At 34.6% G+C, this 17,114-nt stretch overlaps 1 protein-coding gene across 6 annotated transcripts in view; it reads left to right on the top strand.

Annotated features, from left to right (window-relative positions):
* Positions 1–17,114, top strand: part of DOCK7 (dedicator of cytokinesis 7) — a 202,493-nt gene that overhangs the window by 59,317 nt on the left and 126,062 nt on the right. For 5 of the 6 annotated variants that reach the window (XM_026497942.4, XM_026497941.4, XM_044383796.3 and 2 more), the window contains exons 11-14: positions 252–417; positions 4,518–4,660; positions 8,453–8,546; positions 9,217–9,379. In XM_026497942.4, the coding sequence (XP_026353727.2) occupies positions 252–417; positions 4,518–4,660; positions 8,453–8,546; positions 9,217–9,379 (566 nt within the window). Of the gene's footprint in view, positions 1–238; positions 418–4,517; positions 4,661–8,452; positions 8,547–9,216; positions 9,380–17,114 lie in introns of all 6 variants that reach the window. The other variant, XM_044383798.3, reaches the window with a different exon arrangement.

The raw sequence follows: 17,114 nt of genomic DNA on the forward strand, positions 1-17,114 counted from the left end.
CGACAGAGATAGAGACAGCCAGCGAGAGAGGGAACACAAGCAGGGGGAGTGGGAGAGGAAGAAGCAGGCTCATAGCAGAAGAGCCTGATGTGGGGCTCGATCCCAGATCGCCGGGATCACGCCCTGAGCCGAAGGCAGACGCTTAACCGCTGTGCCACCCAGGCGCCCCTGTCTTTTTATGTTTTATGAAGTAGTTTTTAATTCATTTCTTTTGAGCATAATTACATAATGTATAAAGTTTTGTTTTGCAGAATAAGGAAAAATTGGAGAAGCTGAAAAGTCAAGCCGATCAGTTTTGTCAAAGACTTGGGAAATATCGCATGCCTTTTGCTTGGACTGCAATCCATTTAATGAATATTGTTAGCAGTGCAGGGAGTTTGGAAAGAGATTCTACAGAGGTGGAAATAAGCACTGGAGGTAAGAGTGTTTCATATAAAATTTTTCTAAATGTATAATTTTTTTCATTTTTCTATATAGGCTTGTTTTATTTGTAGATCTTGCAGTGTTCTGAGGCATTAAAAGATTTTTTTTTTGCTTTTCTTCCCCGCAGCTTCATTGAGATGTAATTCGTGTACATATAATTCACCCATTTAAAGTGTATAATGCCTTGGTTTTTTTTGATATATTCACAAGGTTCTGAAACCATCATCACAATCTAATTTTGGAACACTTTTGTACTCATTAGCAGTAACTCCATTCTCCCCTAAACCCCTAACCCAACCCTAAATAACTTCAGAATTCCTTAGTCTGTATGGATGCACATTTGGGTTGTTTATACTTTTTATATGAAATATGAATAATGATGTTTAATATGAATAATGCTGCAATTAAAGTTCATATACAAGCTTTTGTGTGGACATATGTTTTCATTTCTTTTTATACTAGAAATTGTTGCATCATATGATATTTCTGTATTTCACCTTTTGATGAACTACCAGGTTATTTTCCAATGTTGCTGCACCATTAAAAATTCTACTAGCAGCGTTTGAAGGTTCCAATTTCTTCATATCTTTGCCGACACTTTTATTATCAGGCCCTTTGATTACAGCCATCCTAGTGCAAGTAAAGAGGTTTGTCTTTGTGGTTTAGATTTGTCTTTCCTTGATAGTTATGATCTTGAGTATTTTATTACACTGGCTATTTGTATACTTTCTTTGGAGAAAGATTTGGTCATATCCTTTGCCCTCTTTTTTAACGTCTGTTTTGTTATCTAGTGGATGCTCATTTTTTATGTGGCGCTTTTATATTCTGATCATTGCGTTGTAGTTCTTTATGTGTTCTGAATACAAATGTTTTTATCTAATGAAGGACTTGCAAATATGTTCTCCCAGTCTGTGGGGTTTTTTTGTTTTTTGTTTTTTTTTACTTTTTTGATGGTATTGTTTGTAGCACAGATATTTTAAATTTTGACGAAGTTCCATTTCTCAGTTCTTTTGTTGCTTGTGCATTTGGAGTTATATCTAAGAAAACATTACCTAACCCAAGATCAGGAAGACCTACCTGTATGTTTTGTCTAAGAGTTTTATAGGGGTAGCTGTTACATTTGTCTATAATCCATTTCAAGTTACTTTTTATACATGGTGAGAGGTAGAGGTCCAACATTATTCTTTTTATGTAGATAATGAGTTGTCCCAACACCCATTTGCTAACACTATTCTTTCTCCAGCAAATGGTCTTGCCATTCTTGCTGAAAATCAGTTCATGATAGATATCTGGGTTTAATTCTGGACTCTCAATTATATTCTGTTGATTTATATGTCTGTGTTTATGGTAATGCTATTCTGTCTTGATTATTTTAGCTTTGCAATAACTTTTGAAAGTAGGAGAGTGGTCCTCCAACTTTATTATCTTTTAAAAAGATTTTTGGTATGTGTGCCTATTTTGGATCATTGTAGTTTCATTTGAAGTTTAGGATCAGCTGTCAATTTCTGCACAAAGGCAGCTGAAATTTTGATAGGCATTACGTTGAATCTGTAAATCAATTTGCGAAGTATTGCCCTTTTAACAATATTAAGTCTTCCAACCCATGGAATGTTTTTCCATTTATTTAGATCTTAACATTTTTTCAATATTTTATAGTTTACAGTGTACAAGTATTGTCCTTCTTCTCTTAAATGTATACCCAAATATTTTACTGTGTTTTTATGCTATTTTAAATTGAATTGTTTTCTTAATTTCATTTTTAGAATGTTCATTTCTTGTGTATAGAATATTGACTGATCTTGTACTTTGAAACCATTTTGATCATGTTTATTAATTACAGTGTTTTTTATTTCTTTTCTGGATTCTTTAGGGTTTTCTCTATATAAGATCATGTCATCTGTAAATAACAAAAGGTTTACTGTTTCCTTTTCAACCTGGATGTCTTTTATTTCTTTTTGCTTTTCTAATGATCTTAACTAGAACCTCCTATACAATATTAAAGTGGCAAGAGTGGATATTCTCTTCTTGTTCCTGACCTTGGAGGGAAGCCATTCAGTCTTTTATCATTAAGTATGATATTTGCTGTAGGTTTTTTATAGATATAATTTAGTAAATTGATGAAATTCCCTTCTTTGCCTAACTTTTTGAGTGTTTTTATCATGAAAGGATGTTGGATTTTGTCAAATGCTTTTTCTGCCTTGTGTTGACTTGTATGGTGTGTTTGTCTTCTATTCTTTTACTAGGGTGTATTGCATTAAATGATTGGGTTTGCGATGTTAAACTAATCTTATATTTCTGGGAGAAATCCCACTTGGTGATGGTAAGTTTTTTGTAGATGTTAAAATATGTTTCTTGGTATTTTGTTTAAAGTTTTTCTTCTGTATTCAAAAGGGATATTGGTCTTCAGTTTTTCTTTCTTATGACATCACTGTCTTGGTTTGGTATCAAAGTAACACTGGCCTCACAGAATGAGTTGTGAATTACTCCTTTGTTTTTTGGTGGGTTTCGTAAAGGATTGGTATTTGGTTTTTGAAAAAATTGGAAGAATTCACTAGTGAAGCCAGTCTTTTTGTGGTAAGTCTTTTCTTAACTAATTAGATCTTTTAACTTATTTTAGATCTTTTATATTTTCTGTTTCACCTTAAATCAGTTTCAGTACTTTCTTTCTAAAAATTGGTTCATTTTGTGTAAATTATCTAATTGTTGACCTACAGTTATTTATAATACTATAATATAATCCCTTTTCTAAGTGCTGTAGTGATGTCTCCTCATTCATTCCTGATTTTAGTAATTTAAGCCTTTCCTAATTTTTAACTACCCATTTAGCTAACATTTTTAAATTTTTCTTTTTGAAGATCCAGTTTTTGGTTTCATTGATGTGTTTCTAGGTTCTATTTTATTTATTGCCATTTAGCTGTTGTCTTTTTTTTTGAGTCCTTGCTCACACTTGCTTTGGTTTTAGTTTTTTCTTTTTGTAGTTTCTTAAAATGTAAGGTTAAGTTACTGATTTGAGAGCTTTCTTTTTTTTTTTAAATTTAGGCATTTATAGATAAAATTTTCCTCTGAGCACTGCTTCAGTGATATCCCATATGTCTTGGGATATTGTGTTTTCATTTTCATACATCTTAACTATTTCCTAATTTCCCTTGTTATTTCTTCTTTGACCCATTGGTTATTTGAGAGTTTGCTGTTTAACTTCCACCTGTTTATGAATTTCCCAAATTTTCTGCTGTTACTGATTTATAGTTTGATTTCGCTGTTGTTGGAGAACATTTTTTATGTAATTTCAGTCCTTTTGAATTTATTGTATTTTGTCTTATGTCTTAGTCTGCCTTGGAGAATGTCCTATGTGCACTTGAGAAGACCATGTATTCTGCTTTTGCTTGCTGATATGTAATATAGATGTCTGTTATGTCTAGTTTGTTTATAGTTTTAAGTCTTCTGTTTCCTTGTTGACTTGCGATATAGCTGTTCAGTTGGTTTTGAATAAAAGGGTTATCTTGCAGGAACTTTGAATTAAAATTCTGTTTCAAATTCAAATCCAAGTTAGGGACTATTACATGGTGACTAAAATTTTCATTGTGTGAATAATTCCTAACAAATGCATAGTTCCTCTATAGCTGCTCTTCATAGCTCATCTTTGGTCATATGCATAATTTTAGCGTAGAAGAGACTCTTTCTACACTGGAGAAATTTTAAAAGGAGAAGCAGAAGATTTAGGTATAGTGCTTCCTTACTGATCTCTCCAGAAGTGAAATTCTTATTTATTTATTTATTTATTAGAGAGAGAGAATGAGTGCAGGGGAGAGGGAGAGACCATCTTAAGTGGACTCTGTGCTGAGCGTGGAGCCTGACACAGGGCTCAGTCTCATAACCCTGAGATCATGACCTGAGCCGAAACCAAAAGTCGGATGCTTAGCTGACTGTGCCACCCAGGCACCCCTCCAGAAGTGAAATTCTTACTACAATAATACGCTGAATAGATAATTTTCAACTTTAATGATTTTTTTTCTCCCGGTGTTTGAAAAGCTGTTTTAAAACAAATTTTAAATATTATGAAAATGAATATCATACCTTTTTTCCCCCCTTGGTAGAACGAAAAGGGTCTTGGTCAGAAAGGAGGAATTCTAGTATTGTTGGCAGACGGTCACTCGAAAGGACAACAAGTGGAGATGATGCTTGTAACTTGACCAGCTTTCGACCGGCTACTCTTACAGTGACGAATTTTTTTAAGCAGGTATTGTTCTGTCATGTAGGAATTCTAGGGGGCTATTTGTACATAAAATTTTTTTGGTTTCAGAAAAATTGTAATCGTACATATACATGCAGTGATTGTGATTTCAAGAAATTGAAAAAAACTTTTAAGGATAAAAAGTGTAAGAATGAAATAATATTGTGCCTGTTGTATAATTATATTTATTTAAATGTTATATTAATAATTCATCAAAACCAATCCTCCACATTTATATTCTGTTTCTTAATTGTAATATTTTAACTTTTAAACATTTATGGTTTATGAATTTTCTTAGTTGGTGATTGTGTGGTTGTATCTCTCTTCCCCACCCAAGTTTTTTTTGGTTGAATTTACCACATCCATGGTATAGGGAATAGGACTTTTAGGCCTTTGTAGTGCATTTTTGTGCTAAAATGTAATCGACATTATTTTTATAGGTGCATTTATAGGTCCAAGAAGTTCTTGGTCAAAGATATTTTATTTTTTGCAAATATGTTCTCTGTGCTTCAAATCATGAATCAAATCAGTAGTTTTCAAGTGCTAGTCATGATCCATTAACAGTAATGGAAATGTAATAGATAATACTCAGCTTAAAAACAAACAAACAAACAAACACAGTAGAATAGAAAAATAATAGTGCATTGCACATAGTGAGGTTAAATACTGCTTCAGTGAGCTTTTTTCCCCCTAATTTTTACGTGAGTACATGCACATATTCATGTCCGTACTAGATTTTGATACAAACCGAATTGGTACCATGTATGTATTTTGGAACAGATGAAGGGGAAGTGCTAAGTATTGTCCAAGAATTCCTAATTTTTAGGTCTTATTTTAAATGAGAGGAGGAAATCCTGGCCTACTGACATCTTATAACTGGAAAGTGGGCGAGGGTTTAGGAAAGGATGTGCCGTGAAGTGGAAGATGGCAATCTACTTGAAGCCCCTTTCATAATTTTATTACAATAGCATTTATCGACAGCTGCTCTGAGAGAGTCAAATGGAGAGTAAAGCAGCTAATGTCTGAAGTGGTAAGGGTCTTTTTATTATGGACAATAGAACAAGAGTCTAGAAAAGGCCACAGTGTTACTTGGATGAAGTGATAGGCCAAATAAAGCTACAAAAACAGGGCAGTAGATTTACGTGATACAGTGACACAGCCTTGCAGCTATGACATTTTTCTCTTTCTACTTCTTCAACCGCTATATCGCTTCTGCACTATTTCCACAGTTCTTTTTTTATTTCTTCAGCCTACTTTATTATTGAACTGGTATTGTAACCTTAAATCAACAAGTCATCCGTCCACCCACCTATCTATTGATCCAACAAATAGTTCCTGAGTGTTCAGCATGTACTGAGTATCAATCCACCCACCTGCCTATTTATCCAGCAAATATTTTTTGAGCATTCACCATGTACTGAATATTGTGGAGTCTGGTAGCTAGAAACTAGCACACAGTGATCGTAAAAACTTCAAATTATTGGAAACATCAGCAATAGAAAGCATTTATCTGTTTGTTTATTTTAATGGAAAGCATTTGTACTTGACTTTGTACAGTGTATTTTTTAAAATTATTAGCATGTATAATTTTTAGAAGTATTTTTAAATGGCTAGGATACTATGCATCAGGCAAATGCAAACTAAGTAAAAAGCCGGGATTACAATTTTAATATAGTAGAATTCAAGGTACAAGTTTCTTCTAAATGAGATACAGAAGCAGTTCTTTTTTTAAGTTGATGAGCGATTACTAACCATGATTGGGATATAGTAATCAGGAGTGCTTATGTACAGATTTGAAATTGTCAAGTCAAAATTATTAAAAGTATGTGGAGATATATAGACAAAATTAAACCCACCCATTAGTTTCAAGAACAGTTATTTGTTGACAGGTATATAAGTTGGCATACACAGTGGTGAGTATGCAGTGTGGAAGTAGGGGGTATCAGCTAGGCTCATTCATGCTTGGAGATTGACTTAGATCATTTGATCTAGACTGACTTCTCTTGGGAAGACTGAAATGACTCAGGTGTCTTCCATGTCTCTCTGCTTCTATTCTCATCCTCTAGCAGGCTGGCTTGGTCATGTTCTCATACTAGTGACAGAAGTTCAACAGAGGGGGAAAAGCTCATTTGTGCAGATGTTTGTCAGGTCTCATTACCGATAAAATAAGCATCAAATTTGCTTATTGGCCAAGACAAGTCACATGGCCAACCTGAGGGGTGGGAATTATGCCTCACCCAACAAAAGGCACAGAGGGAGTAAAGAGTGAAGGCCAATGATAGAATCAATTTAACAGGTTAAGTAGACAGAAATAATTAAGTAGAGATAATCTGAATGTACTGTATCAATAAGGACCATTTAAAGATCTGACTCAAAAGGAGAGGGTATACTGTTTTAGCAACTGATGGAACATTTGCAATAATTAGGCCACAGAAAAGAACGTCATAAAATGAAATTCTCTAATCATAACTTAATAAAACTCAAAACTACCAAAGTATTAAAAATCTTGAACCACTTGGAAATTAAAAATCACTTTTCTAAATAGTGGGATAACAGATCAATTCTTCACTCTGTTTAGAATGTAATAGTGAACAAATGGGATATGGCTCAAGGTGAGCTCACAGTAATAAAGTTAACATTAAATTTGTTCATTAACACAAAATAAATATATAACAGTGCATTAAAAATGGTAAGATATCAAGTGCAGGAGGTTTGGGTTAATAAAATCTAAAGATTGATTCTTGACTTAAAGAGTAAATTGTTACCTATTTTAGTTAAGAAAAAATGTTACATTAAATTGAAAATTTTATATTAATTAGGTGTGGTTTGGTTTTTTGTTTGCTTGCTTGTCCCTTTTCCCATTGACTGAGATTGTCTCACAATTTTCTTTCTGGTCTTAGTATCAGGATAATTATTCTTTTCCTTATGAGTAGTTTCTGTAAACCAATGTATAAACAAACAAAAAGCAGAATCAGACCTGTAAATACAGAGAATAAACTGATGGTTGCCAGAGGGGTGGAGGGTGGAGAGATGGGCAAAATGGGTGAAGGGCAGTGGGAGATACAGGCCTCCAGTTATGGAATGAATGAATTTACGGGAATAAAAGGCACAGCATAAGGATTATGGCCAATGATATTGTAATGGTGTTGTATGGCGATAGATGATAGCTACACTTGTGGTGAGCACAGCATAATACATAAACTCCTTGAATCACTGTGTTGTACACCTGAAATTAATGTAACATTATGTGTTAACTATACTCAAATGAAAAAAATTTTAAAATAGTACTTGCAATCAGAAAAGTGTAGTTTTTGCTGCTACTTATTCTTTTCTTTTTCAAATTTAGCTAATGCTGTATATTTTGCATTTGAGAAATTTGGTGATATAAAATTGAAAAGACAAAAACTCAAGTGTAAGAAATTTTTAAGACTGTAATATATATATATGTTTCTTTTATGTCTATATTCTTATTTTTCTTTTTTTCTTTTCATCTATCTCTAACTTGTATTGATTTTCTATATTTTAGAAAGTCCTGTAGTACCTTATAGACATAAATAATGGGCTATAAGTAAATATATAAAATTAAAGTATAGATAAGTATCATAACTCTTAATAAAACTTGAAAACAGAAAAAGAAGGAAATAAATCAGCATGTTATTTATTTTAAATCATAATTATATTAATTTAATCTTACTTTTCATTCTGACTAAACCGACAGAAGAGGGTAGGAATATTAACAGGCAATATACATTTATTTTCAATCTACTATATTTGTTTTATTGAATACTTTTTCTTCAGGAAGGAGACCGCCTAAGTGATGAAGATCTGTACAAATTTCTTGCTGATATGAGAAGGCCGTCTTCTGTTTTACGGCGACTAAGACCTATTACAGGTATTTTAAAATTTTGAGTAGACATTATTACAACCCTTATCATCACTAATACGTCGTATTGTTGGTAGCTATGTATTTTTTTTCACTTATCTAATCCATATGTCTTTCTTTGCCCAATGGCTGTCAGTCTTCTTCACCTCATTATTCTCTTCTCATTGTCTTAACAGTTTATATGAAAGATTCAGTACTTTTGATAATTTGAGTACTGAAATGAGAATGGTAAAAAATAGCATGGCTTAAAATTAATTTTTAGAGGAAGGAAAATGTACATAGAATGGTAAATTTTCAGAAACAGATACACATTATAATCAGAGCGAACCATTCCAGAGTAAAAAGTTTAAATTAAATCACTTAACTTTCAGAATGTTGGCTTGTTCTATGCTATCTCCCTCTTTCTGTTTTTTTCTTTTTCCTCTTTCTTCTGCTTCTTTCTTTCTTCTCATTCATTCATTTGGTAGGCATTTATTATTTTACATGTACTTAGGTCTGTATCAGTAATTTATAAGTTTGAGACTTGGTAAAGTGAAGTAATTTAGAGGTCTGAGATGATAGTAATTTTAATTTCTTTCCAGACTTCTTGCAAAAATAGGATCTAAATCCTTCCAGGAACATTTTTACATGCAGTTTTTATTATGTTTACATTGTTTTTATAATATGTTTTTATATGCAGCTCAGCTGAAGATAGACATTTCTCCTGCACCTGAGAATCCCCATTATTGCTTAACTCCAGAGCTGCTTCAAGTGAAGCTTTACCCAGACAGTAGGGTTAGACCTACCAGAGAAATTTTGGAGTTTCCTGCCAGGGATGTCTATGTTCCAAACACTACGTACAGGTAACACATTTTAATTTTGGAGATTTCTGAAATTAGATACTATATATTCTATTATTGAAGTAGTACTAGAATGAAATTCTCTAAAAATTCTTTGTAGCTTTGTTACTTATTTCATTTCTTACTTTATGATTTTATTAACAGCTGTAATGTATTAAACTTATACTGTGTGCCAGGTCAAAGGTCAAATGTTCATTACCTTATATAGATTATCTTATTTAATCTTCAGCTTGAGGTGGGCATTTCCTTCATTTTAAAAGTGAGTAAAGGGATGGAGAGGTCACGTATACTTCACCATGGTGGAGCTAGCACTGGAATGGTGGGTATGAGATTAAAACATTTGAACTCCCAGTTACTATATTTCCTCAGATGTTCTTAGCAGAGTCTAAGGTTCCACAGGAACCAAATTTATGTGGCTGCTCTGTGGTCCAACAACTAATCAGCAAAGTTTACTGATCCACTGCTTAGAATACTTGACAGAAAGTTGTTGGATAGGCATTCTAGGCTGACCGCTCCATAACTCTAAGGGTTCGTTTACTTAAACCCTTTATGAATGAATCCTCATTATTTGTGAGTGCCTAGCCCATGACTTGACATTGGGATAGCCAGCAGGGCAGCTCAGACATAAGATTCCAGCCCAGACTTCCCCATCCTAGCATATTTCACCACCAAGTTACCCAGTTTCTGAGGCCAAAGTTTTTAGAATTGAAGTGATTTCTTTCATTTTCTTACTCCTCCCGATAACTCTTCAAACAAGTGTTATAGGCTCTGCTTTCAAAATGTATCCCAAATCCCATAGTTCTTACTTTCTCCAAAGATTTTATTTATTTGAGAGAGAGCACACACAACAGTCGGGGGAGGAGTAGAGAGAGAGGATGAGAAGCAGATTCCCCACTGAGCACAGTGCCCCACATGGGGCTCCATGTGGGGCTTGATGCAGGGCTTGACTTGGGGGCTCCAAGCAGGGCTCAATCCCAGGACCCTGAGATCATGACCTGAGCTGAAGTCGGAATGTTTAACCAACTGAGCCACCCAGGCACGCCTTACCTTCTCCACTTTCAAAACTCTACGCAAGTCACTATCTAGATCAGTGCTGTTAAATAGAAATATAATGGGAACTACATTTGGAATTTAAAATTTTATAGTTCCCACATTAAAAAAAAAAAAGAAACAAGTGAAATTAATTTTAATTATGTTATTTAACCTAATATACCTAAAATATTATCATTTCAACATGTAATAAATGTAAAAAACTGTTGAGGTATTTTACTTTTTTTCTTTCCTACAAAACATCTTCAAAATTGGGTGTGTACTTTACATTTAAAGCACATTTCAATTTCAGATGATCCGCGTTTCAAATACTCAGTTGCTGCATGGGGCTAGAGGTTAGCGTATTGGACAGCTTCTGATCTCAAATTTTTCTGTACTTTTCTAATTTCATCATCTTCCGAAATCAAACTAGTTACTGGAAACAGCTACTAATATATGTTTATTTAAATTCCATAAACTCATACAGCAAAACCATACTAACCTATAATTTATAAAATCCACTTAAATCTTTTGATGTGTTAACTTTTCCTTCTTCCCCACAAGTAAAACTGGATTAAAATTGGATACTACTTGAGAGAAAACAATAGGCTACCAATAAGGATAATTGATTGTCCGAAAACTATAATTATTTTCTATTTTGGCAGTAAACTTTTCAGGTGTAAGAATGAATTCATAGCTAATTAGCTTGAGAATGATCTGGAGAGATCTGTTAACGAATCTCAGTGCCTTTTGCTTGGACTGTATCTAAATACCGTGTTAATTAAAGAGCCAATACTCATCCCAAGCATTGTTAGTGAAAGTAACATTGGAGCAAAAAATGATTCATTAAATGTGTAAAGAAGAACTGTTCTCTCATAAAGTGAGCAGTTTATTCCCAGAGAATAGTGGAATCAGCTAAACTCATCAATAAGATTAGGTTTATTCCTATTAAACGTTTATTGAAAATAAATACTGCCTTAGGTTCTAATATTTTTCATCAAAATAAATTGGTTTCAGGTTAGAATTTTGTATAATCTTTCTTATGTACTGCCTTTAAGGATCTCATGTAAAATGCTTTAACTCATTAACAAACATTGGTAAATTGTAATATAGGATGTCAAGTTTGCTAAGTTTCTTAGGGTACATAGTGCTTTGTTAGTAATAGGTGAAAACTGTTGAAGCAAGAAGGACACATTGTTTAAGAAAGATTAATAATTTTCTACTGTAAGGGTGTCTTCAAAGAAGTAAAGAAAGTTAGGTACACGAGAATATAGAAGTAGAATTATGCTTTCTGTACTTCATTGGTATTATTCCTGTTGTTATATGTTGGCAAAAAAGTTTCTTTCATTCTAAAAAAAAGAGTGATTATAAAGTCGATTGTATGCTTAAAAAAAAAAGATCTCTGAGTTATAAAAAGAAAGAATAGTTTTTGTATTACTTGAAATGGTATGACTATGCATATTTTATGAAAAATTGGGAAATGGAAGCATATTTTGCAGCCACATTTAATTTTAGGAATTACTTAAAAGTGGAGATTGACTGGTTTTCCTTCTTTTTACATGGGGATAATAAACGTTCCTGTATCTTAGAAATTTGTGAGGATTAAATAATACATATAAAGCTTTTTGCAAAGTGCCTGGCACATATTAAGTGCATAGTAGAAGCTGAGCCATTATTATTATCATTGGGTTTATTAGATTACATTTCTCCAAGCATTATACAACTTGAGAGAGAATAGTTTGAAACCTTGGGGATTCTGGGCTTTTGGGGTATAATTAGATAAGAAAATGATTTTAAAAGGGGGGTTATCAAAGTTAATAGTAGCTTGTTTTGTATTATTACTTGAGCCTTCAGTGCCCATGCTACCTGAACATTAAATCATATAGGTTGCTTATTTTACTTAATACTGTTAAAGAATTTTTTAGTCCCATGGACAGCTAATATTTTTAGGAATTTATAGTGTGTCAAAAAAACTCTTTATCATATCTAGAAAATATAGCATAGAAATAATTCTAGAATGACAAAAGGGGGATGTATGAAACCTGATCAGATATCAGCTAACATGCAGATATAAAATATTTGCATAAGTTTCCACATGTATTTGCTGACTAAATTGTTGCTGGATCACAGTAGTATTCTTCTAGCTCAGTTTGAATTCTTCGTAACCTTTTAAGGAATGTTTTGCGGTAAGCCATAATTTCAGGTAATACACACTAGTGGTCATTATACAAATCTATGTATGTACATTTTTCCAGTGAATAATGTTTAAAAAAAAAAGTGCAGCTGACACTAGGACTCCTTGTAGTTTCTATACCACCATTATCTCATTATATGTGTAGCAAGCTGCATAGAACCAGTATGATCAGCTGACATTCCAGAGGGCTCACATTTGTAAAAGAACCAGAAATTTAAGCATTTTTAATGTGAGTTTTAAGAAAATATTTGCACATTGTTTTTATTTTTAGTACAAAACTTGAGTGTTTTTTTTTTTTTAAGATTTTATTTATTTATTTGACAGAGATAGAGACAGCCAGCAAGAGAGGGAACACAAGCAGGGGGAGTGGGAGTGGAAGAAGCAGGCTCACAGCGGAGGAGCCTGATGTGGGGCTCGATCCCATAACGCCGGGATCACGCCCTGAGCCGAAGGCAGATGCCTAACCACTGTGCCACCCAGGCGCCCTGAATCTTGAGTGTTTTTTAAAGAGTCTCATGGGGTAAAAAAGATTTTTAAATATTGTATGAATAGAGGGAGAATGAATGGATGTGACTGAAGCAAACATTTGGCCTGAGGTGAGAAAACAGGTTAAAAAGAACTAGATTCTGAAAATGACAGATTTCCTATTGCTTAACACTTTTGCCTCCAATATTTATGGTTATTATCAGACAATGTAGGAAAAGCTGTCTAAAAGGGTATATATATGTAAAAAATGTGTATTGCTAGTTTAATTTGTTTTTATATTTTTAAGAATTATGATTTTAAAGAAATTGTGATTTTTCAAAGATATTTAAAAAAAATCTCTTATTAAGCTGTACCTAAAAATTAGAGATTTTTGTATTTAAATCCCCCCCCCCCCCCAACACATTGATTATTCACTTATTCTTGTAGAGTGTTAATCCAGGAGAGACCTGGTCTTTTCAAATCCTCTGTAGAGCTGAATGAAGACACACAGATATATGGTCATTTGTGACTAATGTCATGTATTTCTTATTGTGCCAAACAAATGAAGCTTATTTACATCAAATGCTTACTTTATCAAGGAAATACTTAGCTATCACAGTATCACAGAAAAAATACTAGTGCAGTTGTTACATTAAGATAACCAAGTAGGGTGTCTGGGTGGCTCAGTTAAACATCTGCTTTGGCTCAGGCCGTGATCCCAGGGTCCTGGGATCAAGTCCTGCGTTGGGTTCCCCACTCAGCAGGGAGTCTGCTTTTCCTTCTCTCCCTCCCTCCTGCTTGTGCTCTCTTGCTCTCTCATGCTCTCTCTCAAATAAATCAATAAAATCTTAAAAAAAAAGATAACCAGATAATAACAGTGGGAAAATTTTTTATGGAGTATCTGAGATCATCTGAAAGTTAGATACTGGATTGTGTGTAATGTTATGCGTGTTCCAGATTTGTACTTGACTTCCACTGTTGCATTCGAGTTACAAAGATCAGGGTATAATCTAATTGAGCAAATGCTGTGTGTTCAGTTTTTAAGAGCTACGTCACACATCGTGCTATTCTTGGTGAAATTGTTAGAGTTGGCCTCTTTTCCAAAGTTGCCTTGGTTGTAATCACCTACTGAACTTTCATCTTTGTTTTTCTTCCAATTTTTAGAAAGACAGTATCTGGCAAATACTGTGTTACTAAGAATGTAAGAATGAATGTAGTGGTTCAGACCTGGTAACAGTATAAGAAACAAAATGAAGGGGCTCCTGGGTGGCTCAGTCGGTTAAGCGTCTGCCTTCAGCTCAGGTCATGATCCTGAGGTCCTGGGATCCAGCCTCACTTGGACTCCCTGCTTAGTGGGGAGTCTGCTTCTCCCTCTTCTGCCCCACCCCGGCTTGTGCTCTCTCACTTTCTCTCTCTCTTAAATAAATAAATAAGAAACAAAATTAAAAGATGCCATTCATTTTGATCTGGACCTTGGTTACCAGTTAGGACTATGCCCCATACATCTCTTAATAATCCTTAGTAAACTTGTAGGTTTACTGATCTGAATAGAGTCTTAAACTTTTTATAATGGAAAATTACAAACATATACAAAAGTAAATAGAACAGTACAGTTAACCTCCATTGTCATTCTTTTTTTTTCTTTTCAGATTTTTATTTAAATTCTAGTTAGTTAAGATAAGCTATTTTTTTATTAGGTAATCTGTTTGCCCAATATGGGTCTTGAGCCTACAACCCTGAGGTCAAAAGTCGCATGTTCCACTGACTGAGTCAGCCAGGCGCTCCCCTCTATTGTTTTATCTATTACCTGTTCCCTTTTTTCGATAGTACTTTAAAACAAAGCCTAGTCATTATATCATTTTACCTGTCAATCCTTCAGTATGTTTTTCTGTTGAGTAGCTTAGTAAGCTTATAACATGATTGAATTTTTTCCCTAAACTTTTGTTTTTAGAAACGGATCGACCAGTCAAAAGTAAATGTATATTGTTTATATTATGACCCATGTAATTCATGATTCTTTTTTTTTATTTTAAAGATTTTATTTATTTATTTAACAGAGAGAGAGACAGCCAGTGAGAGAGGGAACACAAGCAGGGGGAGTGGGAGAGGAAGAAGCACGTTCCCAGCTGAGGAGCCTGATGTGGGGCTTGATCCCAGAATGCTGGGATCACACCCGGAGCTGAAGGCAGACGCTTAACGACTGCACCACCCAGGCGCCCCTAATTCATGATTCTTGAACTAGGTCATATTATGGTAGATCTTGCTTTGGAGTTGTTGTTGTTTTTAAGATATTATTTATTCATTTGAGAGAGAGAGGGAGAGAGTGCACAAGCAGGGGGAGAGGCAGAGGGAGAAGCAGATTCCCTGCTGAGCAGGGAGCCCGACGCGGGACTCAATCCCAGGAACCTGGGATCATCTCCTGAGCCAAAGGCAGATACTCAACCATCTGAGCCACCCAGGTGCCCATAGAGATTTTTGTTTTTGTTTTTAAGATTTTATTTATTTATTTGACAGAGAGAGAGCACAAGCAGGGAGAGCAACAGAGGGAGAGGGAGAAGCAGGCTCTCTGCTGAGCAGGGAGCCCAAGGTGGGCCTTGATCCCAGGACCCTGGGATCATGACCTGAGCCGAAGGCAGATGCTTAACCAACTGAGCCACCCAGGCGCCCCATGTTTAGAATTTTATAGTTCATAAAACCATTCAAATACTCTATCTTACTTGAGGATTACAAAACCCTATGAAGTACATTTGGCAAGATTATCATTATTCCCATATATGGGATGTGGAGACTGAGGCTAAATTGCTTATTCGAAGACAAATAGTGACAGCCTTACCTCTTTAAGGCTGTAGATTACCGCTCTTTTAGATATATCTAATCATTTTGTTACATGTGTGTTTGTTCCCAGGGTTAAACAGATGAATTTAGAAAAACAGTTTTTCTGTTTGAGATGGCATCCTTGATTTTATATTTTCTAAAATGTCATTGAAACCTGATTTTATAAAGGCATACTATGGGAGATTGTTAATCCTACTCTCATGGCCTTGAACTCAACATTTCACACCAATTGAGTAATTTTATCCTAGTTGATTTGCCATGAGAACACTTTGGACTTTGATAGGAGGACCAACTGTTTGGCCATTTTGTTTTTAATTTTCAAAACTACTGTGTTGGATGATCACTTAGCAGTACATACATAAACACAGTGCTGTGGTTGTTAGTGATGAGAGAAATCACAAGGAAATTTGATTATGCTGTAACAGAAGGTGAAATATGTAACAACACATATTTGGAATAGGTTTTATAAAGGAGGCAAATAGTAGGAACTCAGTAAATACTGGTTAATGCACATATTTTTGTTTAGCAAATGAGCTGATTGATTTCCATGAGTTACGCTATTAGGAAGAAAAGATACAAGCATGAGAACATGCTGGTTACAGAATGACAGTGAAGAAACAGATGATACAAAAATAGGTAACCCCCAAAATGAGAAATGTGTATCCTTGCTCGGTAGAATTCACACCGGTTCAGATTGAACTCTTGGTATAGAATTTGGCAGTAATTCACTCAAATCAAGTAGATAGACTATCTTTTTGATGCTCTTGGAGTTTTTATTACTATTTTTAACAATTTCTATTGTGATTTGCCATATGTACCTTTCTGTCTTTTCTTCACTTGCTCAGTGCCAGTTGAGGGGTACAGACAGTACTGATGCATGGTTTTAGAGGGAGGAGCCCCATTTACTAGGATACTTGTAGAGGAAGTGAGATCATTTATACCTTGAAGTATAAATGGGACCTAGCCAAGCAAAAGGGTGTATAGAGGCATTCTAGACAAACGGAATGGCATTAGGAGAGTATACAGGGGATGTTTAAAAGTAGATCATTTTGAGAAGACCTAAGGGTTTGTTTTGGGCAAGAAATGGTAAAAGAGGAAATTGGGGGTCAGATTATAGAAACCCTTGAATATCTGGAAGAGGCTTGGATGTTGTTCCACAGGCTTCTGCCCTTCAAGTTGGGGTACATGTTCTTGCTACAGAGGGTATGCAGATCT

Source organism: Ursus arctos, unplaced genomic scaffold (genome assembly GCF_023065955.2).
Source record: "Ursus arctos isolate Adak ecotype North America unplaced genomic scaffold, UrsArc2.0 scaffold_12, whole genome shotgun sequence".
NCBI classification, from domain to species: Eukaryota; Metazoa; Chordata; class Mammalia; order Carnivora; family Ursidae; genus Ursus; species Ursus arctos.